At 42.3% G+C, this 26,082-nt stretch overlaps 1 protein-coding gene across 3 annotated transcripts in view; it reads right to left on the bottom strand.

Annotated features, from left to right (window-relative positions):
* Ctnnd2 (catenin delta 2) overlaps positions 1-26,082 on the bottom strand; it is a 770,274-nt gene that overhangs the window by 86,634 nt on the left and 657,558 nt on the right. For 2 of the 3 annotated variants that reach the window (XM_090332125.1, XM_090332126.1), the window contains exons 16-17: positions 11,663-11,737; positions 10,557-10,707 (exon numbers count right to left, since the gene is read on the bottom strand). In XM_090332125.1, coding sequence (XP_090188251.1) covers positions 10,557-10,707; positions 11,663-11,737 — 226 coding nt within the window. The remainder of the gene's footprint in view (positions 1-10,556; positions 10,708-11,662; positions 11,738-26,082) is intronic. The other variant, XM_090332127.1, reaches the window with a different exon arrangement.

Below are 26,082 nucleotides of genomic sequence, written 5' to 3'. Positions count from 1 at the left end.
TAAAGCCATAGATGCCTCTCTGCATCTCCCCCTGTCTCTGCCAGTCTCTCTTATCTTGTTCTGTTCTCTGAGGTGGTTAACCTGAGGTCTTGAATTGGAATCCACTGAAAATTTTTCAATTTTGCCTTTTCCCCTCATGGAATATTTCCAAAGGATGAGTCATCAAAGTCTTACTTAATCTAATAATTATTGGCTGATTGATTTATTTACAATTCCTTTTCCAAGGAATTCTTATCTTCTAGACCCAGCTGCCAATAGTCCCCAGTAAGTGTCCAAAGTTAATTAAGAAGGAAAGAAGCATTTGTGAGATTAGGTTCTGGGGTTAAGGGATGAGTTCTCTCTCAAGGCCTCCAATCCAAAGATGTGAAGTTTCACCCAAAGTACAGAGTCATCTTTCTGGCTTGTGAAACCTACTTATTAGAGCAAGCCAGTGTAGAGTGCTCTGATAAATCATCTTGACTAGAAAATCAAGCTTCTTCTTCAAATACTAATTGAAATTGCATGTGTTTTAATTAAAACAACATCTGCCCTGGGCTGAAGAGCATGTTTTGAAAAGCAGAAAAGGTATGCTTCTAAAATTTCTTCATCTCTATTTAATAAAGTGAAGTTTATGCATTCCTAGGAATAAAAATACCATGCTGCTTTCCCTAGTTGCCTATAGGCTACTCCAGTTCTTGGTTTTCCCCTGGGCATAGACAGAATTGGTCAAGGTCACAGGCATAGATGAAGGAGGGGCTCATGGTGCCAAGGAATGAGGGAAGTTCAGAAAGTCTGCTCCCCAGACTGTGGTGCCCACACCCCAGGAGATGTTGCTACACATACAACCCTTTGGCAGGAGATGCGACAATAATAAAACACACAGTTTCTATATCAATGGATAAGAATCTCAAAGCTTTGACAGGCTAGTTTTGCAGTGCAAGCCAAGCATAATAATGCACATGCATAGAGGATGTGCTAGGATATGTTTTAACTGTGGGATGTAGAACTTAGACAAAGCTTGGAGAATGATTTCCCTATGAACAATTAGAGTGATTCCTCATGGTCACAGAGGAATATAGCTGGAGATGTCTGTTTATTCCTCAGATAATATGCTTTAATGATCAATGATTTAAGTAAAAATGCATCTCAAGGGTGAGTGAAGAATTCTAACATTCCATAGGTACATTTTCTTACCAAACATTCAGCCATGGATCATTAAATGAAGGAGAATGCTGGTGAAACTAGGAATATGCCCTGGACAGGACTGACATATGGAAGACTTCTCTTCAGCCCCTCCAATCTTGTTCTTCAAAGGAAAATATACTTTTCACCAAGAAAAGACCTGGCGTGGGAGAAGGGTGCATTGCCATTTTGTCAACAATATTCCTTCCTTCATCAACCACTGAGTTTTGACTTCAAGTTCCATTTTTTTTTTGCAGTCCTGGGCTTGGGCTCGGGGCCTGAGCACTGTCCCTGGATTTTCTCAAGGCTAGAGCTCTACCACTTGAGCCACAGCACCACTTCTGGCTTTTTGCTATGTATGTGGTGCCGAGGAATCGAACCTGGGTCTTCGAGCATGCTAGGCAAGCACTCTACCACTAGGCCAAACACCTGGCCCTCAAGTTCCATTTTTATACTTTTGTTCTATTTTAGTTAAACGCAGCACATTTTAGGTAGTCCTTTAAACATTGCAGCATCATTGTCTAAAAACAGACTTAGAGTGGTAGATATAAATCTTTTATCCAATCGGGGCAAGAAAAGAAAGTTAGGAGGAATTATTCTTTCCTCACTTTATAATTCCCTAGGAAGAAAGAACAGAATGATCTAAATGTTCTTTGGGGATGAGGGTAAGAAGGAATATAATAAATTTACTGATACAAAGTAATTAACTCTAAAAGAGGAACAGCCTTTACTTTGTCCATGAATTCATTAGTGTAATAGATTGACCCTGCTAGGCACACAAGGAGGATTTGGGCTCTTTCTCTTCCATCTTTTCATGTACATATGGTAGGAAACTGCTCCATCCTGATCCCTAGAAAATGTCAGTCTTCCTTGTTCCCTCTTTGAGGTTGGGTCAGGGAAGGAAGGCACTGCCCAGAAAGAAATTCTCTTCATTGATCAAGTATAAAAAGCACAGACAATGAGAGGAATGGCTTGTGTCATATGAATGTGTGTTGGAATCAGTCGAAGAACAATTCGTATGGTTTATTAAAAATGTGGCAACCCAACTATCTGTGTGGTAACAGAGGGTAGGGAAAGAGTCATGCAGGCCACAGAACAGTCAGGCAACTAGAAGTGTGGAATGGGGGCAAGTTCTTTTCCTCAGCTCAGAGTGGTGTGTACCTGCAGCTGGGAAGACATAGCCTCGGCCTACTTGGAAATGTGGAAAGCAGCCAGTAACCACAGAAGCTGAGAGTAGGTGTTCTGTGGGCTCTGCCAAGACTACCCTCAGGGAGGCGTAGCCCTACCAAGAAAACTTTTGGCAGTGATTAAGTCACAAATGGAAAGTGTTACTATTTTGCATGCAACCTCAAATCTTTCCCAAAGTAGAGAGAGACTTCGAGTGAGTCTTCTGAGAGTTCTGGGTTGGAGGGAGCATCTGTGCTCTCTGTTTCTCCTCTGTTCCTGCACACAGTGGAAGAGATGGATTCACACATTCCTGCTACACCCCCCTCCTCTAGATCTATTCTTCAAGGTTACTTAACTGTCAGCAAATGTATACTGAACACCCACAGAAGCAGGTTGAAGTGCCAGGCACTAGAAGATATACAAATAAACACAACCCTAACCCCAACCAAATCCCTCTCTGTTGTTATTTCACTAACCCAGAATGTAATACATGAAAAAAGTAAAAGATAGTGCAAAGACGAGAAGAGTGTTTAACAAGTGGGTGCTATCCACCAAAGTTCTGAATGCAAGGAGGAGTGGTTTTTCTGAAGGAGGAGGGTCACGATAAACTTGGCTTTAAATGCTCCTGGGAGGTCCGTAGGTGAAAATTCACATTTGTTTTAAGTTTCTGTTTCATTAGGCTTTGTTGGTTTGCTGACAGCAATCCCACTCCTGGATATTTATCCAAATGACCATAAATTAGGCCACATTAAAGCACTGATGTGGGCTTGGAATGTGGCTCTGTGGTAGACTGCTTGCCTAACATGCCTGAAGCCTTGGGTTTGTTTTCTTAGAATCATATCAGCAGAAAAGGTCTGAAGTGGTGCTGTGGCTCAAGTGGTAGAGTGCTAGCCTTGAGCAAAAGAAACTCGGGAACAGTGTCCAGGCACTGAATTCAAGCCCCAGGACTGGAAAAAAAAAACCAAAGTTACCAACACAACCATGTTCACTGCAATATTGCTTCTCAAAGGAAGATACAGAATCAACTCAGTTGTCCCTCAGTAGATGAATGGATCAAGAAAATGGGGTACATAGACACATAATGGAATTCTATGCTCCCATCAGAGGAATATGGCTAAAATTCCTAGCTAGCTCCAAAAACTGTCCGAGTTTTAAAGGGGATAGCGTTTCATGAAACTTTTCATGTGATGCAATATCCTTGGCTCTCTTCACTGAAGCTAATTATTGCTGTCCTTAAAAATTCTTCACTACTCAGGAGGATAATTAAGATTTTTGAAGCTTGCAAAGAAATGTATGGATGTACAATAATCGCAGCCACTACGCCTCTTCTTAATGGAGAATGCAGGATCTATCTATAGCATGTTTAACACCAGCTTGCAGGGACACACACATAACCATGGAAACAGCACAAAAGAGAAGATAAAGTAGGGGATGGCTGAGTGTGCTCTTTTCCTGTTAGTGCCACCGTATACTTCTTTATATCGAATGGCCAGCGTGCTTACTGTTCAATTATGTCTTTTGAGTTTTCCTGATAATGGAGTCCTCTGAAGAAGAAACATCCCTAGGCTCAGCGGCCCTCAACCTCTAACGGAGGAACAGTCTAAGGAGAGATGTGTGATTTAAACTGAAACCCCAAACCAGCTGATGGAAAGAGCCAGATTCCTTCTGAAATTCTGGGGGTCTGCATGCGCTTACTACACTTAAAGAGGAAATACACCGATTCTTTTCATTATTCATTAACATACAACCCCCTTTTTATTAGCACTTCATTAACTCTGTCTACTTCCATATTGTCTTGAAGTGTTTTGTTGTTTTTGGTAGCACTGGGTTTTGAACTCAAGGTCTTGTGCTTGTGAAGGAGGCAGCTACTGCTACTCTGTTGCCGAGTCACACCTTCAACCCTGCTTTTCACTGGCTGATTGATTGATTGATTGATTTACTTATTTTTTGTGGGTCATGGGGCTTGAACTTGGCCTGGGTGCTGTCCCTGAGCTCTTCAGTTCAAGGCTATCACCCTAGCTCTGGGCCTGGGCACTGTCCCTAAGTTTGTTACCTCAAGGCTACCACCTTACCCTTGAGCCATGCCCCACTTCCCATTTTCTAGAGGTTAATTGGAGATAAGAGTCTCAGGTCCTTTTGTTCCCGGGCTGGTTTTGAACCTTGATCCTCAGATCTCAGCCTCCTCAGTAGCTAGGATTACAGGCGTGAGACACTGTGCCCAGCTTGCTTTTTTTTCCTCCAGTGCTGGGGCTTGAACTCAGGGCCTCAGACCTGTCCTTGGGCTTTCTCAAGGTTGGCACTCTACTGGCTTTTTCTATGTGTGTAGTACTGAAGAATCAAACCTGGGTCTTCATGCGTGCTAGGCAAGCACTCTACCACTTAGTCTAAACTCCCAGCCCCATTGGCTGCTTTTGAGATAGGGTTTTAGTTCCTGCCTGAATCTTGACCTTCCTATTTTAGGCTCTGTCATTGCTAGGGTGACAGAGTGTGTCACTGTGCTCAGCTTGGAGTTTCTTTCAAGGCGACAGACAGGATAAACCTAGTTGAGTCATTCATACCTACCCTGGATGGCATAGTATAGTGGCTTTGTAAGATGCATCAGGCAAGAAACACAGAAGAGCTCTGGCCCTGGTGGGTTTACATTTCAGCTGGCGGAGAGGGTGAGAAATAATATTATTATAGTTGTACCCAGGGGCTCTCCTAACTGATCGTAGATTACATCATGGCAAGCTATCATTAAGGTCAAAATGTTCCAAGCCAGCCAGGTACCGCTGAGTTGTTCTGTTAACTCTAGTTGCTCAGGAAGCTGAAATCTGGGGGATTAGTTTACAGCCAGGCAAGGCTGGCTTAGAAAAGTTTGTGAGACCACATCTCCAATGAACCAACCAAAGTTAGGTTGGTAGCATGTCTCAAGTGGTAGATTATCAATCCTGAGCAAGAAAGGTGAGACGGTATGTCAGATCCTGAGTTCAGAAATCAGTACTGGTAAAAAAGGTAGAAAACACTGCACATCAAAATTGCACTTAATACACTCAGCCTATAGAGTATTACAGCTTCGCTATTAGCATACCGGACAATACAGGTTCTTTCCTCTGTGATCTGCTACTAGTGAGAGCTGCTAGTTTGTGCTATTTCCCAGCATTCAGAATCATCTTATGCTGGATTTATCTGGAGTAGACACTGTGAAGAAAATCAAGCAGCGAAGGTAGGTGAGTGGAATTTTAATTATGGTGCCCCCCTGACTGCCCTTGGGTGAAAACCCTGAGCGAGGGACAGTGGTGTGCTCGGATACCTGAAGGGAGAAGAGTGATGGCAAAAGATGGTCAGATGTCCTGAGGCCGGATCTGATCCGATGTGATAGGGATGGTGGGGGAGGAGCACAGTGGATCAGGCGCTGCTGCAGGACCCATAGAAGGTGGGGTTTTCAAGGTGACAGCAGCTGGATCTGTCCACAAGAGCGGTGTTTGCAGTGTCTGAGATGAGGAGGGGGGGGTGGGTAGAGATGGGAAGATGACTTGACCTGGAATTTCACAGGCTGACCCAGAATATCACTATGGCTGTTTCTGGGAGGGCTGATGATGGGGTGAAGAGAGATTGGAGAGGAAGCCACAGTGACAGCCCGGGTGAGAGATTATGTGTGCAGGCAGAAGGCTGTGAAGATAAGATCATGAGAAGATAAATCCATCAGGAAGTCCAGATCTGTGGGCTGGAGATGAATGCTTGTTAGATGTGAGCTAAAGAAGACTTCTGTGGGTCCACCCTGGTTGCAGCGCAAACAGGCTGACTACTGGCTGTCTCAGGGAAGGCTATGAAGGCTCAGGTTTGGGCAGAACTCAGGAGTGACAGTGTTCCTGGCAGATAGGATGGGTGAAACTAGGTTATGGACAGAATGCATCTGAGAAGCTTGGTGGATATTCAGTGGTGGCATTAGATAGTCAACTGGAAGTGAGGTCTGGGGTTTCCACAGAGATGCCTACTTGGAAGTCATGAGAATTAGATGACACATAAGCCAGGGACTAGATGAGGGCACTAAAACTTTCAAGCAGTGTTTTTAGAAAGTCTAAGAGATCTACCTTTCATCTTGTTCTTGGCTCCAGATCACTACCTTAAAAAATGCATGGTTTGGTATTGCTTTTTCCTACAAAAAATCGCTACCTTGACGCAACATTTAAAGTAAGCATAGTTATATTACAATATTGTTATAAATATCAGGCTTATATTTCAAGCTACTTAGGAGTCTGTGATATGTTAATCACAGTTTAAAACCTTCCTGGCAAGACAAATCTTTGAGAGTCTTATCTCTACTTTACTAGGCCAAAAGCCAGAATTCAAGGGATGGCTCGGGTGGTAGAGCACCAGTCAAGAGTAGAAAATTCCAGTAAGAGTGACAGGCTGTGGTTTCAAGCCTGAGTTCACATTTTTATTTAAAAACAAGACAAAAAAATACAAGTGTCAACAAAATTTAATTTCTTCTAAACAGAGTCTAAGGTTTTACAAAGTTCCTGGTCTTTTCATTCAGGTTAAATAAATAAAAAAAAAAAAGACTGCTTCCGTAAAGCCTGTGCTTAGGAATTTCTCCTCCTGTTTCTAAGTGGCTGGCAATGTTTCCTGAGTGGTGACACTGGATAGTAAAGGCTTTATTTAGCCTGGGCACCATGGAGAGCCAAATGTTCTGCCTCAGCCAGAGTATAGATAAGTGGCTTTGGAGAAAGAAGAGATGCCTAGAAGCTAGAAAGGCAATCGATAGCTCACTGTTTGTTATATTTTAATCCACCAAAAGAAATAAAACACACAAAAACACAATACCTAGTACTTAGCATCCGGGCAGTAGACTGATTAGCTATTGATTCTTTCCTCTGTGTTATAGAGCAAAGATAGACATTTATTGGAAGCTCCGTGCTATCTTGTTTGATAGGACTGTGTGAGAAAAAAGAAAAGTGTATATGGAAAGGGGGCTTTGACCTTTCGAGCTAACGAACAAGTTTAAATAACTTCACAACCATTTAAATTAAACTCTAAATTGCAAGTTTATTTCTTCCCTTATTATGTATTGTAAGTATGGTGCAGTTGCATTTATGAGCCAGTCTGGCCTGGCTCTCACCACTTGCTCTGCCAGACTCACAAGGTCTTTTGAAGGTTGGGGACCCCATTGGCTCACATCTAGTTCCCGTGCCAGGGGGTGATCTGCAGAAGATTTCCTTGTGCTTCACTCTTGCCTGGACTCCCTTGCCCATAAATACAAGCATGCAACACTTTCACTGCCTTTAAGACTTAGCTTAAGGGTTGCCTTCTCAACTACTCCTACCGTGACCTTTCACTTAGAATCTTAAAATGGATATCAACATAGAGAACAAAAATAGACCCTTTTCTCATGCTCTATCCAACATGAATCCAACATAAATGAATTAAATGCTTAATCATAACTCTGGGCACTACATAACTTCTCAAAGAAAAAGTAAAGGAATAGCCTTTTTTGTGGCAATGATTTTCTGAGTTTGACTCTAAAACTAATAAAGACAAAAATAGACAAATGGGACTACCTCAGACATCAGACTAAAAGGATTCTGCAAAGCCAGGGAAATAATTAACAGGCTAAAGAGGCCACCTATGGAGTAGAAGAAAATATTTTTAAGGCATTGATCTGACAGTAGGTTAATATCCAAAATACATGAAGAAGCAAGAAAATAATAGGTTTTAAAAGACATGAATAATTTCTCAAAGAAGACATACAAACAGCCCATGGTCATATGAAAAAATTCAAATTACTAATCATGAAAGGAATGCAAGTCAAACTGCAGTATTACCTCACTGGTCAGAATAGCTGTTATAACAATGATGGGAGATAAGTATTGGCAGTAGTGTGGGGAAAAGAGACACAGACAGCTTGTACACTTATTGTGGGAATGTAAATCAGTGCATTCATTATGGGAAACTGTATGAAGAGACTAAGAATAGAATTGCTGCATGATCCAGCAGTCTCATTTCATAGATGCAAAGGGTTGAAATAAGTATTTGCAATACATTTGTGCCAGGCCTATGTTCCTAGCACTATTCCCAGTAGAACAGACATGGCTCAGGTTAAGTGTCCAGCATGGAGAATGGAGACAATCGTGATCCAAAATAACACACTTCCAAGACAAATGAGAAGGGAATGGGGTCATCTGTGATAACACGGAAGGAAGTGCTATGAAATAAACCTGGCAGAAAGTGATAAATTACGTTGGATCTCACTTAAATGTAAAAGCTAAAACAAACCAAAACATCCACATAGAATCTGAGAACAGAATGATGGAGGCTTGGGATTGGGAGAATTGGGCACACATTCACAGTAGATGGGAGGAATAAAATTCTTGAGGGTTATTGCATTGCATTTTACATTTCAAAATTGCAAAGAGAATAAAGTTTCAAATGTTCTCTTGTCAATAGTGGTAAACTTTGAGCTGCATGTGGTGGCATAGGCTTATAATGCCAGCACTAGAGAGCATATCAAATTTAAGGTCAACAACACAGAATTACAAAGGGAGACTGTCTCAAAACAAAATGGAGCGGGGAGTATGGCCTAGTGCTTGTCTAGCATGCATGAACCCCTTGGTTCGACTCTTTGGTACCACATACACAGAGAAAGCCAAAAGTTATGCTGTGGCTCAAGTGGTAGAGTTCTAGCCTTGGAAAAGCCCAAGAGTGCCTAGGCCCAGAGTTCAAGGCTCATGATTGGCAAAACAAACAAACAGACAAACAAACAAAACAATGCGGGTGTTGGGGGCACTCAAGCCTGTAAACCTCAGCTACTTGGGAGGCTGATATCTGATAATCACAGTTCAAAGCCAGCCTGGCACAAGCATCTATAAGACTCTTATCTCCAGTTAATCAGCAAAGAAGCCCAAAATGGAGCTCTGGTAAAGCACGAGTCTCTGAGCAAAGACACTAGGGGACAGTGCCCAGGCTCTGAGGTTAAGTCCCAATTGTGGTACAAATAAACCCCAAACTAAGCAACAAACAACACCAACAGAAGAGAGGTCAGCAGTATTTGAGGTGTTTAGGACATGCTGATTACAAAAATTTAATTTTTCCACATTGTACAATGTTATATCACTTTGTACCTCATAAATACATGCAATTATGATTTAGTAATACTTAATAAAAATTAAAATCATGGTCCTTACACTAAGTGAATCAGAAAAGGTTATATTCTATATGATCATTATACTATATATATGTGTGTGTATGTATGTATATATTCATACACACAGACAGGGGTACAGAGACAGATACACACACACATACACACACAGAGCCCAAAAACGGGGGGTCTGCAGACAAAAGGCATCTTATTGGGTGCCAGAGGCTGGAAGGATGAGGATAGAAACAGATTGGTTAGTAGACAGAAGGAAGTATTCCTTCAGAATAGTAAAAAGTTTTAGGACTGACAGGTGGTGGCTAAACAATAATGGAAATACACTAGAAGCCACTGAATTTGCGTAGTTTAGAATGACTAACTTTATGCTGGGTGAATTTCACCTCAAACTAAAAACATCCAACCTCTTCTTTAGAGCCTCTTTTATCAGTTTCATCTTCCTCGGACCCTTTGAACATACAACATTGTATTATTTATTGTAGGTCTTCACGCTCTCCAATAAGAACTCCACAAACCCAGGGGCTTTCTGTCGGATTCACCCATTGGTGGAAATCTCAGGGCACAGAAAAAGCTTGGAACAATGATGGATACAAATAAATATTTGCTCAACAAATCCAAGGAGATGTTACTATTCAGTGCTTCATTAATAAAAGGTCCTCAGTATATCTTTGGAGAGAATTTTGTTTTTTAAAAATGTGGTTAAGGAGCCAGTATGCTCTCATCCACAGTCTCGTTCTCCCTGAAGGAGAGAAAGGAAGGAAAGAATCCTACTTCCTCGAGGAGTTCTCTTCTCACCACCTGGTAAGCAAACAAACAACTCTACAAAGATCCAGACTCTGGAACAAGAGGATTAGTGCTGGGCACTGTGATTATTTTTCATTTGCGAGGATTAGCACTGTCAATAAAATTCTGTTTTCTCTAAATTCTACACGATCAGCCGAGGCATTGGATTGAGGACGGAAGGAGAGCTGAAACACACCGGTAACTACACTCTTTTCTGCACACGCTCATGCTCAGCACAGACTCAGCGACGCTCACGCAGGAGAAAACACTTTCACTGCAAAACTAGGTTGCTGGGAGACAGACGACGTACCTATGAGTTCCTTATTTCTGACGTCCAAGGCCATGTTCCGGAGAGCGGTGGCCACTGCACATACCACGCGGTCGTTATCTATCCGAAGTAGCTCCACGAGAATGGGCAGGCCTTTTTCCTTCCGGACAGCAGCTCGGATATAGACTGACCACTGCCAAAAGAGAGAAGGGAAAGGGCATTAGGAGCAGAGGTGGGAGACCCCACAGCAAATCGTATGGGAGGGTTGTTGGATGGCAGCTTGCAGGAGCCAAATTGGTTGGATTATCAAGACCTAGTTGTAGAACAGTTGAATATGTTAAACATGCACGAAACATTTTCACATGACTATCATTATTTCCTGGTAGAGGTTTGAGGGTTAATCCATGAACCACACTTCGTTTCTCTTCTGACTGCCATTTGGGTACTTGTGTTTGAAAGACTCTGGTGGGATGGGTGGACTTGGCACTTTAAGATATGGAGGCTGGGACAGGAAGAGCTATCCATTGATCTTAGCAGGACGTCAAAATGGACCACCAACAGGAGAAAGGATGGGTTGGATAGCAGTGAGTGGTGAGAAGAGCTCTGAATTCGGTGGTGGGCACCCGTCCTCATTTGCCAAAGATGCAAAGGCATAGGTCCCTTGCTTAGCAAGAAAGAGCAAATACAACCACCACAGGTGAACATATGCATTCTTTTGAAAAAATATTAATACACGAATGTATTATGTCCAGGACCACAGTTCAATGCCTTATTTGTAAAGCAAGACATAGTTTGTTTTGATTTTGTGGGTTTTGACCACAAGGCACTCAACTAATGCTTCATATGAATATTTATGGAGATTAAGCATTTAGGTTTAGCATGAAGGCAAGGTCCAGTGTTTCAGACATATAATTTTTTGAGCCACATCATTTTATAGTGTCCCAAATTTTGCAGTTGGAAAATTGACCAATGTAAGGGTTGGATCTGTTGTGATTTCACTTATGACTTGAAAAAGATGACCTTCACGGAATGCGGTTTCTGGATTCTCAGGGAGAGTTCTCCAGGGACCAATCCTTCCCCGCCCTCCACCACCAGTCCCACCCCACCCCCTCCCCCATTGGGGCAGGCAGCCCAGAGCTGGCTCTCACCTGTGGCAGGCAGGGAGCCCCCTCTGGCAGTGAACGTAGGGCATACGCCATGCCTGCCACATCCTCAGCCCAGCCCTGCATGAAATATGAGATTAAAAAAAACAAACAACTTCATCCCGTCCTAGTCAGAAGGCACAGTCACATAGTTTCTTATCACCATCACCCAGTAACACACACTCTCTTCTCCTGCTCCCTTCTGTGCCTCAAACTCAGGAAGTCTGAGGCAAGGGCAGGCAGATACATTCCATGGAGGCACGACTGGGCTGCAGGGAACAACCTGACAGCCCCACGAGGGAGGATGAGAGTCTTAGACGTGGAAAAACATGGAGGTTTGGAAACTTCCAAGCCAGTTTCAGAATTCAGAGTGGAGGCACTCTCTCCTGGCATACATGCTCACTTCCGTGCATCTGTTTGCCCAACATGTGCCTTTCCAGGCTTCCAGACTCCAACCCAGAACCAATGGGAAACCTGAGCTTATGCAGCCGCCCATGCATTGGCTTGTCTCTAACACTAATGAGGAAACTAGACGGGGAGAAGGATGGAAGCCAGTGTGGGGCTAACATGGACAGATGCCAAAGTGCATATAACAGCACCTTTTAACACCAGGGAGAGAGTCTCAGCCTTCTGAGATATGGCAAGGAAGATTCATGACAAATTCAATAAAATCTCTGGATTATTCTTTTCCTCTGGTACTTCCTTCCCTTGGCCCAAGCTACTGGCCTACATGGTATGGTCTTTTCTCATTTTGCAAAGCTCCACAGGTCAGCTTTTATTTACTTTTTAAATGACAAAGAAATTTAAGACACAGTGATGTCAAATAACACAGTGATGTCACTTAAATCTGGATCCCATTTCTTCATAACCGCCCCTTTTTATGCTATGGCATTATCCTCCACTACCTACATTCTCTCTCTAGGGACTTTCCTGATCTTTCCCCCGATCCTTCCACACATGGAGTACGACCTGTGTCTGAAAATCATCCAAGAAGGGGACAGACATGACCCTGTCCTCTGTGCAAGTCCATCTTAGATCCCTCATTTTGGATGGAAAAATGATTTGGTATTTGGAGAATAAGAACACTTCAGCTTTGGTTTAAGAGTGAGCAATAAAGGAAGCCAGCTACAGAAGGCCACCAATATGTATGACATGCAGATACACATTTTTGATATGAGAAAGTGATTAACACTGTAACTTCTCCCAAAATGGGAAGTGATAGGAAGACAGTGGATTTGATAGTTACATTTTTGAGCTGTAAAACTGTAACTTTGGTTTTGAAGTTTATTTTACTTTTGGATGTGTTTATGTTTATATGGAAGATTTCCAATACCACCATAACATATAGTAGAGCATTACCTTGTAGTCAAACAGTTCTTAGTTTGCCTAACTTTTTTTTAACATTCAAAGGCAGATGATGTCTACCTGTGACTCCTGGGGAGAATAAGTAACCCACTAGAAATGTGATAAATGGGAGAAAGCTATGCCACAGACAAGGGTATTTGGGAGATGGAGAATGTTTCACAGGTCCAGGAGAAATAGAAATGTGAAGTTCACAAAGAGAGCTTCTAAAAAGAGAAGAGCACTCTCTCAGGAGCATGCCAGGCCCTGTTCTAGAAAGGTCTGCGGGCTGTCAAGAGTTTCAGTTGAGACTATGGTAGTCATATCACAAAAATCAAGGAACAGGGACCTGGAGCATGGCCTAGTGGCTCTCCTAACACACATAAAGCTCTGGGTTCACATACACAGAAAAAAGCCAGAAGTGGTGCTGTGGCTCAAGTGGTAGAATGCTAGAGAAAGCCCAAGGACAGTGTCCAGGCCCTGAATTCATGCCCCAGGACTAGCAAAAAAAAAAGGTATCAATGGAAAAAAAGTAACCAACAAAATGTACCCAATTCAGAGTAACTCTGGTGGACATCTTGAGATAGGAGGCAGATGGAGAGCAGCCAACATGCATGGGCTGGCCCGTACAGAGAGGGGGGTGCATCCGCTGTAGACCAGGAATCCCTTGAGAAGACCAGTCATGAGCCAAGGAGAAGGAAGGGGAGAAGCAGGAAGATGACAACAAAAATGAAGTAGGGAGGACAAGGAAGAGGAGGAGGGAAGGAGGAGGAGAAGGATGCAGCCTAGGAGAAACTAGAATTTCCTACGGTGAGCCTTAAGATGCTCGTGATTCCTTGCAATGCCCTAACACTTCAGCATTCACTGGGCACTGCACTCAGTCCTTGTGTTTTCATCTTACTAGTACCCACGTGGCAGGTACCATTGTGATGCTGCCTTTTACAAATGGGAAAAGAAAAGCACAGCCGGGACTGGCATCTTGCCAATGCTCAACCAGGTCTTGAGTCCAGAAAGCATCTCCTCAGTCCTTGTGCTAGAGCTCTATTCTCTGCCTCCACAAAGACAGTATGCACCAAAAATGTCTTCAGCATCATTGAAGGAATTCTTTGGAAAATAACCCATCGCCATTGGCCTTCGTGGTGTTACTTTTGACCTCCAATAATCTTTTTGGTATTCCCCCGCACTGAGTTAAGGAGCTAATGGAGATTTCAATTCAATCCTGCTTGCTGAGATTCAGTGGATCTGACACTAGAAGCCAGGTGTAGCCAGGAATTTCTCTTCTGTGTCAGGAAAGAGTCTTGTGTTCATGGGTGACGGGACAGTGCCTGCAAACATGACGGTTCCATTGGCTCTTCTCTTCCATGCCAGGCATCCTGCGGGAGGGTTGCTTGGTCTACCATTTGTCCCCACAAAGTATTGTCACAGAAGAAAGAGAAAAATCAGGTTAGTGTTTAAAACAAAAGGGCACAGATCCAGGTAGAAGCTGGGATATCTTTGAAAGGGGATCAGCAGAGGCAGAGCTGCTAAACTGGGGTGGGTTGGGAGTGGGGAAGGAGGAAGAGAAGTGACAGCATTGAACAGGCTGTCACCTAAGTCCTGAACTCTGGACGACACCCTGCTCTGGTGAGGGGCTGATGATCAAATGGCAGAATGGAGAACTGCCAGGAAGTCTTCCTTTCTTCTTCCACTCTGTCAGTGGCTGAGTGAGATTCAGCAAGGTTCTGGAATGGGGAGTAGAGAGCAGGAATGGCACTGTGGGTTGGCATGCTGCAGCTGGCACCTATGGCTCCAACACAGCCCTGAGAGCTTCTGTGAGCTGCAGAGCACAAGTCCACTGAGGAATGGTGAAGGACCTAGAGCTGCAGAGGGGTCACACTGCCAGAAGGCAGGTGACGCCCTGGTGGAGGTGGAGCTCAACAAGGAGAGGGACACAGGAGCAGGCTCAGAGAACCCACGACAGAGAAGCCATGTTCCTATCATGGCTTCCACACCCATGCCTGTCCTGGACAAGAGACAGTGTAGGGTGGCTATGTCTCCAACTGAGAAATGGAGTCACTTCATAATGAAGTTCCTGCCTCCCTGGAGGAATATGCTTGTACAGTTCCAAGTTGAGCATCAACTGGAGAGGCCAGAGGAGGGAGAGGACATGTAACATCAGTGCAGCCAGTTTCCAAAGACCTAGAAATGACTAGATTGTTGTTGGCTATTTCTCCTTTTTAAAAAATACCACCAGGCAAAGCTAGGGCTGAGGAAACCTGGAATGTAAAACAAAAACACTGGAATAGGAGTTTGTGTCTAACGCGTTCCTTTGCTGGATGCACTGAAGGCTTGCTGATAAGTTGAAGTCAGTAACCTTTGCACCCCCTGAATCCAGGGTGCTTTACTGGAATGTGGGTTTCCAGAAGTTTGGCTTTCAACAGTCTCAGCCTGGCTAGAAACACAAACAATGGCTATAATTTTTCAAACGTTTCTCCCCTACATGACTATCTGTTAAAGATTATTCATGTTTAAAAGGAGAAGCATTTTAAAAAGGCTTCCTACTCTTAGAATCCAAGTAATTTTCTAAATGACTACATGCAAAAAGTCTTTTCTGAGACCCAAAATGGTGCTAAAGTTCTGAGTTTGTCTATGGACTTCATTACTGAAAGCAGAGTACAATGAAATGTTTTACTGTTAAGTGCCTATCTTCTCACTGACATTATTAAACTAGCCATTCCCCTTTTTTCTTTTAACAAAGATAGGCTATATTTAAAAATATTTAATTCTTTCTAATATAATTGAACCATTCTGAAGCATTTTAACAGCATGTGATGTCACAGCCACCTGTGTGTAAAGTCCCTGTTTACACAATAAGACATAGATTCAGTGAATGTGGCAACAAACTTCATGAGGTTCTGAATTTATCTATTTATACCATGTGATTTACATGGCATCTGGCTCTCATGACAAGGGTAGAGTGTTTCTCTTCCCAAATTATTTGTTCAGTCTTACTTTAATGGAAGGGAATGGTGTGTGTCGGGGGTGTTACTCCAGGATTTATGGAGCAAATGGGCGTTTTCAGTACAAGACACTCCCCAGGCATGCTGTCTCTGTAACAGACACAGAATTCAGATGTCAGTTTTTTAAGTTTTTAAGTGTAAGACCACAGTTTTTCTTTTCTTCAAAGTTCAAAGATCTATTTTGAAAAAAAAAAACACAACAAAAAGGTGTCTCCTTTGGAGAATGCCTGGTGAATGTTTCCTTATGTCAATAAAACAATAAGTAAAAATGTGAATTAAGGTAATGGTAGCTATTATGTGTTCTACTTTTTCTTGTCTGCCTGTAGTTTTTAAATGTAAATCAAGTTATTGCCTAGACTGAATTTGACTACATGTATTCAAGCAACTCTGAACATCTTAACATCCAATCAATAGAATTTCCTGGGGAGAAGGAAGGGAAGTGGTTTTGATGTGCTTTCATGGTCAGAACAAGTAAAGAAGGTCAAGCTGAGGTGAAATGTGCTCATTTCTCCACCAAATCAATGAGCACATGGATAGCTCTTCTCCCCGCCATCCAGCTATCTCAAGGACCAGTAATTTTCAATTACAACTACCTGCCTTTTTGGACAGAGGAAGGATTGTGAATGTTATATTGGAGGTGTCATCACTGTATGCAATTGGCAATTAGAAATGCCTCTAAGAGAATCAAATGCAGCCCTGTTTAGATGGCAGGCCTCATAGGGAATGCAACAAAACCTTCCCCTGTCTTGTTCTGAGTCTCTTGCATTTTCGTTGTGGGAGAGCTGCATGAACACACCATTGACAAGAGCAGCCATTGCCGTGATGGAGGTTCAGAATGGAACTGGCCTCAAAGAAGTGGGATGCAGGTGAATTAGGCAGACTCCTCCCCTGGCCACTAGGCTCAGGGCAGTAGTTTTATTCGGGACAAGACAATAAGATGCAGTTGTTCATTCTCCTCACTTACTTGACATCAAGTCAGAAAACTTCTTCTACTATGTCTTTAGTTCTTTTCTTTTAAAATATGGCGCCTCTTGAGTAGAGGAATATGACATATTTTTTGTGTTTGTTTTAGAGGGGGAATACATCCCATTTGGGAAATATCAGACAGACTCTTCTTTAGGGTGATGGGAAGGAAAAAACTTAAAATTTGTCTTCAGGGTACACGTAGGATTCAGGGACTACGCTGATGAGGGCATTCTACCTTGTAAGTGCAAAGCAGAGATGCTGTGGAAACCTTAGGTGATAGGCCAACTCAAAGGCCATTGCCTTTTTACTAAGATGCTTTGTACCATGGATATGTTTTGCAATACAGATGTATTAGAAAACCTTTGGCCTGTTAGAGTACAGATCTTTACTTTTTTTTTTTTTTTTTGCCTGTTCTGGGGCTTGAACTCAGGGACTGGACACTGTCCTTGGGCCCTCTCAAGGCTAGGACTGTACCACAGTGCTGCTTCTGGATTTCTTTTTTTTTTGTCAGTCCTGGGCTTGAGCTCAGGGCCTAAGCACTGTCCTTGGACTTTCTCAAGGCTAGAGCTCTACCACTTGAGCCTCAGCACCACTTCCGGCTTTTTTCTATGTATGTGGTACCGAGGAATTGAACCTGGGTCTTCATGCATGCTAGGCAAGCACCTTAACCACTAGGCTAAACTCCTGGCCCCCTGGCCTTTTTTATAAATAATTTTTTATTGTGATTAATAGAAGGGTTACATTATATTCACCAGATAGAAGGTGCATAACTTCACAAACATTGATACCCTTTCTCATGACATGGTCCCCATTTTATGAGTATGTGGTACAGAGAACCCAGAGCTTTGTGCATGCAAGGCAAACACTCTACCACTCCTGCCCCTAGAACTTTACTTTTCTTGAATCTGGGTTTAGGTTACCTTACGAGAAGCTCTTGCTTACTTAAGTCGGTCGAGTCAGAACTCTCAGGTACGTTTGTCTCCTGAGAAGCAGAAGAGGAGCTCAGACTGTGAGCAGGGAACAGAGCTGTGATCTTGATTTTCCCAGGGAAGCATTACTTGCCATGGACTTGAGTTTCCCTTTGGTTCTTGCTTGCTGCTGCCAAAAGCCTTGCTGAGCTGCATGCTGAAGATGGCCCAACATCTCTCAGCTGAGGTGGGGGGGGACCCTGGGAGGCAGCTCCCTGTCTTTAACCCTGACCCTTTACTGTCACCACAGGAAAGAAGAAAAGAACTTCTGTCTTCTTTCTTGCTCTATCTCTAGGGCCATTGGGGATCTCTTTGTTACTGCAGCTGCCATTTCCTCAGCATACACAGTCTGTATTTAGTGAATTCTCCACCGTGAGGTCTGAAGACATTAGGAAAGTGCTCCTCCACCTAGCCACTTCCTGGTAAAAATGACCTCCCAGACTTGGGCATCCTCCCGTCAGGCATCACTAATGGCTTCTTGAACTTTTTAGGTCCATGTTCATGACATTGCAAGGAAAGAGACCAACTCCTGTGCGTCTCTTCACTCCCACTGTCTTCCCCTTTCTGGCCCACAGTGGGAGATTTAAAAATGTTTAATTGATGAGTGGAAAGGTCAGCCTGATTTGCAGCACGGAGGGCTTATTATTGAAATAAAGCATTCTCTAATGAATGGCTCTGTGCAGAAAAGATGAAAGTCACGGCAGTCACTAATGCAGCCCGAGACTTCTATCCGCTTCCACAAAAGTACTGGGAGGATTTGAAGTGGCTTTGTGGTCCCCGAGGAGTCTTTTCAAAAGCCAAGTGAATCCCTTAATCCTGTGGCCCCTGTGCCTGGTATCAGAACCTTTGACGGGAGGATTTTGAGCATTTGTTTTCCTCCAGGAAGAGCAGAGCCAAGGTAGCGTGTCCTAGCTACCTTCCTTCCAAATGCTGCTTCATCAACTTACATTTTATGGTGCAATTCCTCTCTGGTTTGGCCATGTTTCTTTCGTGGCTAGTCCACATGTTAAACAAGGCTCAGAAGGAGTTTTGTAATTCATAATGGATAGGTTCGCAACTATCTGCGCCTAAGGTAGCAACACAGTTAAGTGTAACTAGTGGCTAGAAGTTTCCTTTAGAGTCATGTCTGCTTGTTCGATACTAAACTTTGTTAGTATATGATGAGGCCAGTAGGCTCAGGGTTTCCTCAGGACTTTACTGCTGTCCTCTGTCCACTCTGGGGCAATGTCTGTGGAGAACATGTCGTCTGCCACTCCAGCTGCTTTTAAGGTTTTCTCTTTATGGCTGATGTTTGAAGAATTTGACGATGCAACCAGGCCATGCTTCCTTCATGGGCCCTGTGCTTGGGATTATTTGAGTTTCTTGCATCTATGAGTTTATGGTTTTCATTGACTTTGATGAAAACTAAATTGTTATTCCTTCAATGATTTTTTTTCCTGTTCGCTTTCAACTTTTCCTCTCCTTTACTTGGAGATGACGATTATGGATATTTTGGGTCACTGGGTGACTGTCTGCATGTCTTTTTGATTTTCTGATTTTCATTTTGCTACTTTCTGACATTATCCTCTGGTCTACTAACCTTGTTTGCTTGTGGTCTTTAATCTGTTGTTAGGTGTATCCCATATAGTTATTTTTTTAAACATTATACTTCCGACTCCAGACACTTTGTTTTTTTTCCCTCTAGAATATATTTTTATCTCCATTTAATTTTCTGAACACACAGTAAGCAATTATAATAATCTCCTGCTTGATCATTTGCACATCGGTGTCAGTTCTGAGCTGATTTAACCCTCATTATGAATCACTGTTTCCTTTTCATTTGCTAGTAGGCATTTTCAACTTAATATCAGATATCCTTAATATTAATTTGTTGGGTGCTGGGCGTACTTTCATTCTCAGAGACACTTAAAATTTTTGTTCTCTGTATGGTTGGTGAAGATCTTTTCCCACTCTGTAGGATTTCTAATTAGTTTACTAGCTATGTCCTTTGCCGCACAAAAGCTCTACAGTTTAATGCAGTCCCACTTACCATACAACGGACAAAGGCCTCATATCTAAAATATATCAACAGCTCAAAAAATTGAATCAATCCAAAAATAATCTCCAAAGTAACAACCATCCCATTAAAAGATGGGCCAAAGACTTAATGAGAGTCTTCTCTGAAGAAACAAAAATGGCCTATAGACACATGAAGAAATGCTCAACATCTCTGGTCATAAAAGAAATGCAAATGAAAACAACTCTAAGATTCCACCTCACTCCAGTTAGAATGGCCAGGATCAAGAAAACTAATAACAACAGATGCTGGAGGGGATGTGGCCAGGAGGGATCACTACTACACTGTTGGTGGGAGTGCAAACTCATTCAACCACTATAGAAAGCAGTATGGTGATTCCTCAAAAGACTAAACATAGAGCTTCCCTATGACCCAGCAATTCCACTACTTGGCATTTACCCAATCATCTAGAAACAAGGACATACTAAATCCACTAGCACAACAATGTTCATTGCAGCACTATTCACCATAGCAAAGATATGGAACCAACCTAGATGTCCCTCAGTTGATGAGTGGATCAACAAGATGTGGTATTTGTACACAATGGAATTCTATGCTGCTGTCAGAAAGAATGACATCGCCCCATTTGTTAGGAAATGGAAAGACTTAGAAAAAATCCTATTAAGTGAAGTAAGCCAGACTCAAAGGAACTTAGGCTCAATGGTTTCCCTCATTTGTCATAATCAGTAGAAACCTTGGGCTCTCCTAGCAGAGATTTGCAATAGAGCAAAACCTGGATACATAAGGCCATATAGTATGACGCTAAATGAAAGGATCTCTAGGATATAGAAACAAAAGCCATATAATGAATGATTGTTGTTCTTAAGGTACTATGTTATCTCTCATCTCTTTTGCTGTCCCTTGGTTATCTCATATTGTTACAGTATCTCACTTTGTTACCTGATATATTGGATATATTTGTATTTGGTTATTTGAAATTTGATAGAGAAGGGGGGAAAACCAAGACGGGTGTGGGGTGTGGGGGTGGGGAGGGAAACGGGTACCAAGACATGTGAAAGGGTATCAATGTATGGGAATTAATGTACCATCTAACTGGCAAATATCATGTAACCCTTCTATTAATTACAATAAAAATATATGAAAAAAATAAAATAAAATTTTTGTTCGCCAATGCAGTTAACTGACCTGAGACTTGGGTCTTACTTTTAAGATGTACCCCCTATAGGGTTGAGCCCTCCTACTTCCTGTGTCTCTCAAGGTCACAGTCCACCCCTGCTTCCTGTGTCTCTCCAGAGCACTGTCCACCACAGATTATTGCTTAATGTCCCATACATTTCTGTTCTGCATGTTTTATTTTTTCTGCGAAGGAAGATAAAAGTGGACCTTGTCTTACCATCTTGGCTCCTTAACTGGAAGTAGAAGCCTCTCTAGATCACTGCTCTTACTCCATCTGAGTGGAGTTATGAAATTCTGAAGACTTCAGAAATCATCCAATGCAAGTGATGAAACTGAGGCTATAAAAATAACACGACTATAAAACATAGATCTTTTCTACAGTTGATTTGTGTATTTAAGGGGTTTAAAGTTCAGACATCATTGAGTTGGTACTATATCCTGGGTTTTGTGGGAAGGAACTTTCTAAGTTACATGTGGTAGGGCCATGCCTTGTGACTTATTTCTCGCTACACCTCTTTCCAGGTGCTTGGTCTCGTAGCCATTACACACACATTTCTGCAGTCCTCATTTCCTTGGAGTGCACTGTCTCTCAGAGACTGCTGACTGATGCAGTTCTCAGCACCCTCCGTGTTTATTCTGGCCCAGTTACTCATCTGTGAGGCACAATGCTTCATGCTCCATTTTTATCATCGTCTTTCACAACTGTTTCTCTGCATTTAAAATTTACGCTTTACCTCACACCATTAACTGGGACAAAGCCAGTTCACTTAGTCTTGGATGTCAAACTATGATTCTTACTTTTATTTGTCAGACTCCACTAATTTACTCTGGTTTCCTTTTAGGAGACATGGTAGCTGCTCAACTGTGCCAAATTCTGTGTGTTTCTAATAGTTCGTCTTTAAGGCGAGTCCCTGATTCCCCAATTCTTTTATATGGCCAGAGATTCTGCTTCCTTCTTTACAATACACACACACACACACACACACACACACACACACACACGCACACGCACACGCACACGCACGCACAGCTATCATGTTAGCTCATTTAATGCTACTTGATTATATTTCTACAGTTCAAGTCCTGGGTTTTCATGAAGCTCAGGTATACTAGAAACATTTCACAATGGGAGTTGAAGGAATATTCATTCACATTTCAGAAATCTTTGAACTACTCTATTCAATCATTTTAATATTCTGCAACAAACAAAATCATTGTACTGCAAATGAGAAAAATGTAACTAGAGTCCATGTCGACCATGAGAAACATTTATCACTTTACTTTTGCCATAATGTCATTAGGGTTTTCTGATGCTCATAAACCAAGTAATGAATGTTTTAAAGTTTAAAAAGTGTTTTGGACCATTATAAAGATCTGGTTTTCTAGTCAATTTGCCACAGGAAAAAAGTATGTATGCTCTCCTCATAAACGGAAGTTATTGTTTCAGAAGATGAGGTCCATAAAAAGCAATCTCCATGCAAAATTCTGTTTTTGTGGGCTCATAAAAAGTTAAGGACTACTAGAGAAATATACTGAATTTCCAGAGTTGCTATAAAAACACATTGTGAGACTCCTAGATTTCAGATGGTAACATTGTGTATTTGAAAGTCAATAAATGACTCTACATCTTCAGTTAATATTTTCATTACCCAAGATTGATTTTTTTTGAAATTGTCTTTTTAAAGTAAGAATGTCTTTGTCCAGTTTCTGTAAAATTCATTTTGAACTTCTCTGGAATTGTGATAATTCATCAGCATTTGGTTGGTGAAAAGTTGCTCTTACCCCAGAATCATCTGTCTCTTTTTCTATGTCATATAGTAAATGAAAAAAATTTCTTTCTCTCTGTCTCTGTTTCTGTCTTTCTTTTTTTGTTGGTAATGGGGCTTGAACTCTAGACCTGGGCATTGTCCCTGAGCTCTCCAGCTCAAGGCTAGCACTCTACCACTTCAACCACAGTGCCACTTCTGGTTTTCTGGTGGTTAACTGGAGATACGAGTCTCACGGACTTCAGTGCTGGGGTTGGCGTTGAACCACAATCCTCAGCTCTCAGTGTCCTGAGTAGCTAGGATTATAGGCATGAGCCACTGGTGCCTGGCTAAATTTATCTTTTTCTAACTCTATGTAGCTCTGTCACCTTTATATTTCATCATCTATGTAACAGGTGGTGATTACATGATTGATTCTGACAAAAAACACTTTTGTAGACATGCATGTATTTATAACTATGCAGAAATATTCCTTGGCAAGCCCCTGTGTGCCTGAAGGTCTTCTCATTTCTCTAGAAGCATTAGAGAATTATGACAAAAATAACACTGACACACTAAGAATTCTGTTTTAGCCACTGGGTTAGAAATGGTGCTAAAATGCTTTCTATCTTCTAAAATTGCTCGTAATAACTTGGCATTCTCTTGGCCACAGATGACAAACTTTATGGCTATCACTTTCTAGAAGATATGGAATTGCCAAGACATCGAATGACCTCTGATAGCTTTATTTTCTTGCAGCCTCATATTTACTCTAACTCTTTTTCAGTTCTCTAGTTTATTTTTTCTCTTCTCCTTCTCTATTCTCACATCTTGGTCATGTGTCTGTATGCTTACTCATGAGAGTCAGTGCCTAACTAATTTTCTAATTTTTAGCCTACAATCCAATGTGAATAGATGTCCACTGCTCACTGTTTTCAGCTGTTGTCTACAACACAGAACGGCATCTCTTCTGTACCACTGACCTCAGGTCTTCTGAGCCTTTATGCCTCATTCTAAATAGCCCATTTCACTGACAAAAGAGAAATGTAGCAAATAAGTGTCCTTGGATATGCGGCGAGAGATGCCGCCCTGGGGATTACTGGGCTGAGCTAATATTATGTGTTTGTGCTGAAACAGCACAATGGCATAGCCAGGGAGTATTGAAATTACCCTTCTTTCATAACTAGTAGTACATAGACCAAGTAGGGGAGAACTGAAAAATATAAAAATAGCAAAGGTCTACTATTTTCTTCTTCCAATGATCTATGTGTGTGTGCTCAGACAAACTCCAGCAGTTCTGCCAGCTGGCTTGACCCCAGTAAAACACAGAGCCTGAGTGGGTACAGTGTTCACGAATTAGGAGCTGCAGGACTGGGCATCCTTACAGACCACTATAGTCAGCTCGACACTGCTGAACTGACATGGAAAACACCATATAACTCCTATTGATTCTGCATATTGCTCTCCGAATCAAAGAGCCAAATAAAGGACTATGGAATGCGGTCGTCTGAGGATGGTCTGGCCCATGTACGTGCTAGGCAACCCTGAACAGCCGCAGGAAGATTACAAGCAAAGGTGACTGTCATTGTCAGGAAAGACGGGTGAGCACATCCTGTCTGAATTAAACATGACCATTTATGTTTAGGCAAGCACAGACCAAGCAGTAGGGTGTGAAGAGAGGTAAGGAGCAGCTATGCCCCCGGGGCTTATCCATCAGCTGGTTTTTCCAAGGATAGTGAGTAGCCCAGCAGGGACCCATGGGAGGAAGGAGCCTTCACTGGTGACCCCATCTCCAACGTGGTGTTCAGATGGAGTGCAATTCCCTGCACACGACCTGTCTTCCTCTGCTTGCCTTTGTGGTTTTCTCTTTATGACCAGTTCAGAGCACTTTGTATGTGTGCTATCCTTTGTCTTTTCATGTCTGTTGAATCGACTCTGGATATCTTCTGAGTGCTTCTATCTTGTCACCTGACGGTTTTCATTTCACGTGGAAAAATGTTCACCATTATTTTCTTTAAATGTGTTCTCTCCTGTGGACCCCATACTACATTATATCACGTGGGATGTTCACACACGGACACATTCCACATTTCTTTTTCTTTTCTCTCCGTACTTCATTTTAAATAGTTTTCCTTGCTGTCTTCAAGTTCACCGATTTTTTTTTCTTTGTGGGAACTTGCAGTGCATGAACACCTCTGGTGACACTTGTGACGTCCTTGGGCTATGATATCTTATGCCCACATTAGCACTCAGTGTTGAGATGGATCTGTGTGCAGGTAAGTGAGGCAACTGCGATTTTCTGTTTAAGGATGAGGCATATGAGACACGGGAGGGGTGATAATTTCCTCAGGTTCCCATGAGTAGACGGGGGGGGGGGGTGGTCTAGAGTTGGGGACTGTGATTTAAGTGAAAGTCTCCAAGAACGGGCTGAAATTCTTAATTTCTCATGTCCTTCTAAACATTTTTTTAAGTTGTATTATAAAAAGTGTTTTCAGATCAGTTATCAGCTCTTTTCCAGTTCTATAAAATGACTGACTTTCTGCTTGGTGCAAATTTGCTTTAGAAACTTTTCTTCATCGATTTCTGATTTGAAAGTGGGGTACCATGACTTCCTGTCCAGCCCTACCTCAATTCTTTAAGTAGAAACATAGGTCAGGGAGTAGACGGGAGGACTGTGGCCATTCCTAAGACTCTGAAGAGAAGGCTTGTGAGCCGAATGTCCCAGCTGAGGAAGAAGGGAGTGGTGCAGGTCAGAGTGTGGCAATGGGGGGGGGGGAAGCAAGGGACGGGGAGTGACAGGAAGACAGACATCATGAAGTGTAAGCAAAGACAAGGGAGTAGTTGCTTAGGCAGGTGTGTACACATCGATGGTTCTGACCTGGGAATTATCTGTAGCCATGTTTCAATGTTCATGTCACTTTGAAGAGAAAGGAAGTTAGAGAAAAGATTGCTTGCATTTCAATGAATGGTACACGATGGTAAATGAAACAGGAAAAACCAAAACAAAAATAAAACCAAAATCTTCCTTGGTTCTTTCTGGCATTCTTCCCAGTCATTCTTCAAAGAGTGAGTCCCACACAGTTATGCATCAAAGTATACCGGCATAAATAACTACTCCTGACCAAGTAATTCCTTCCTAAAGCACATCCCTGTCGACCTCACAGGAGGTCCTGCTGGCTTTTGTTGAGAATCAATCAGGAGCAGTGCAAATTTA

This window comes from Megascapheus bottae, chromosome 4, assembly GCF_031878675.1.
Source record: "Megascapheus bottae isolate mThoBot1 chromosome 4, mThoBot2.hap1, whole genome shotgun sequence".
In the NCBI taxonomy this organism is placed as follows: Eukaryota; Metazoa; Chordata; class Mammalia; order Rodentia; family Geomyidae; genus Megascapheus; species Megascapheus bottae.
This window is presented reverse-complemented; position numbering and strand designations above follow the sequence as displayed.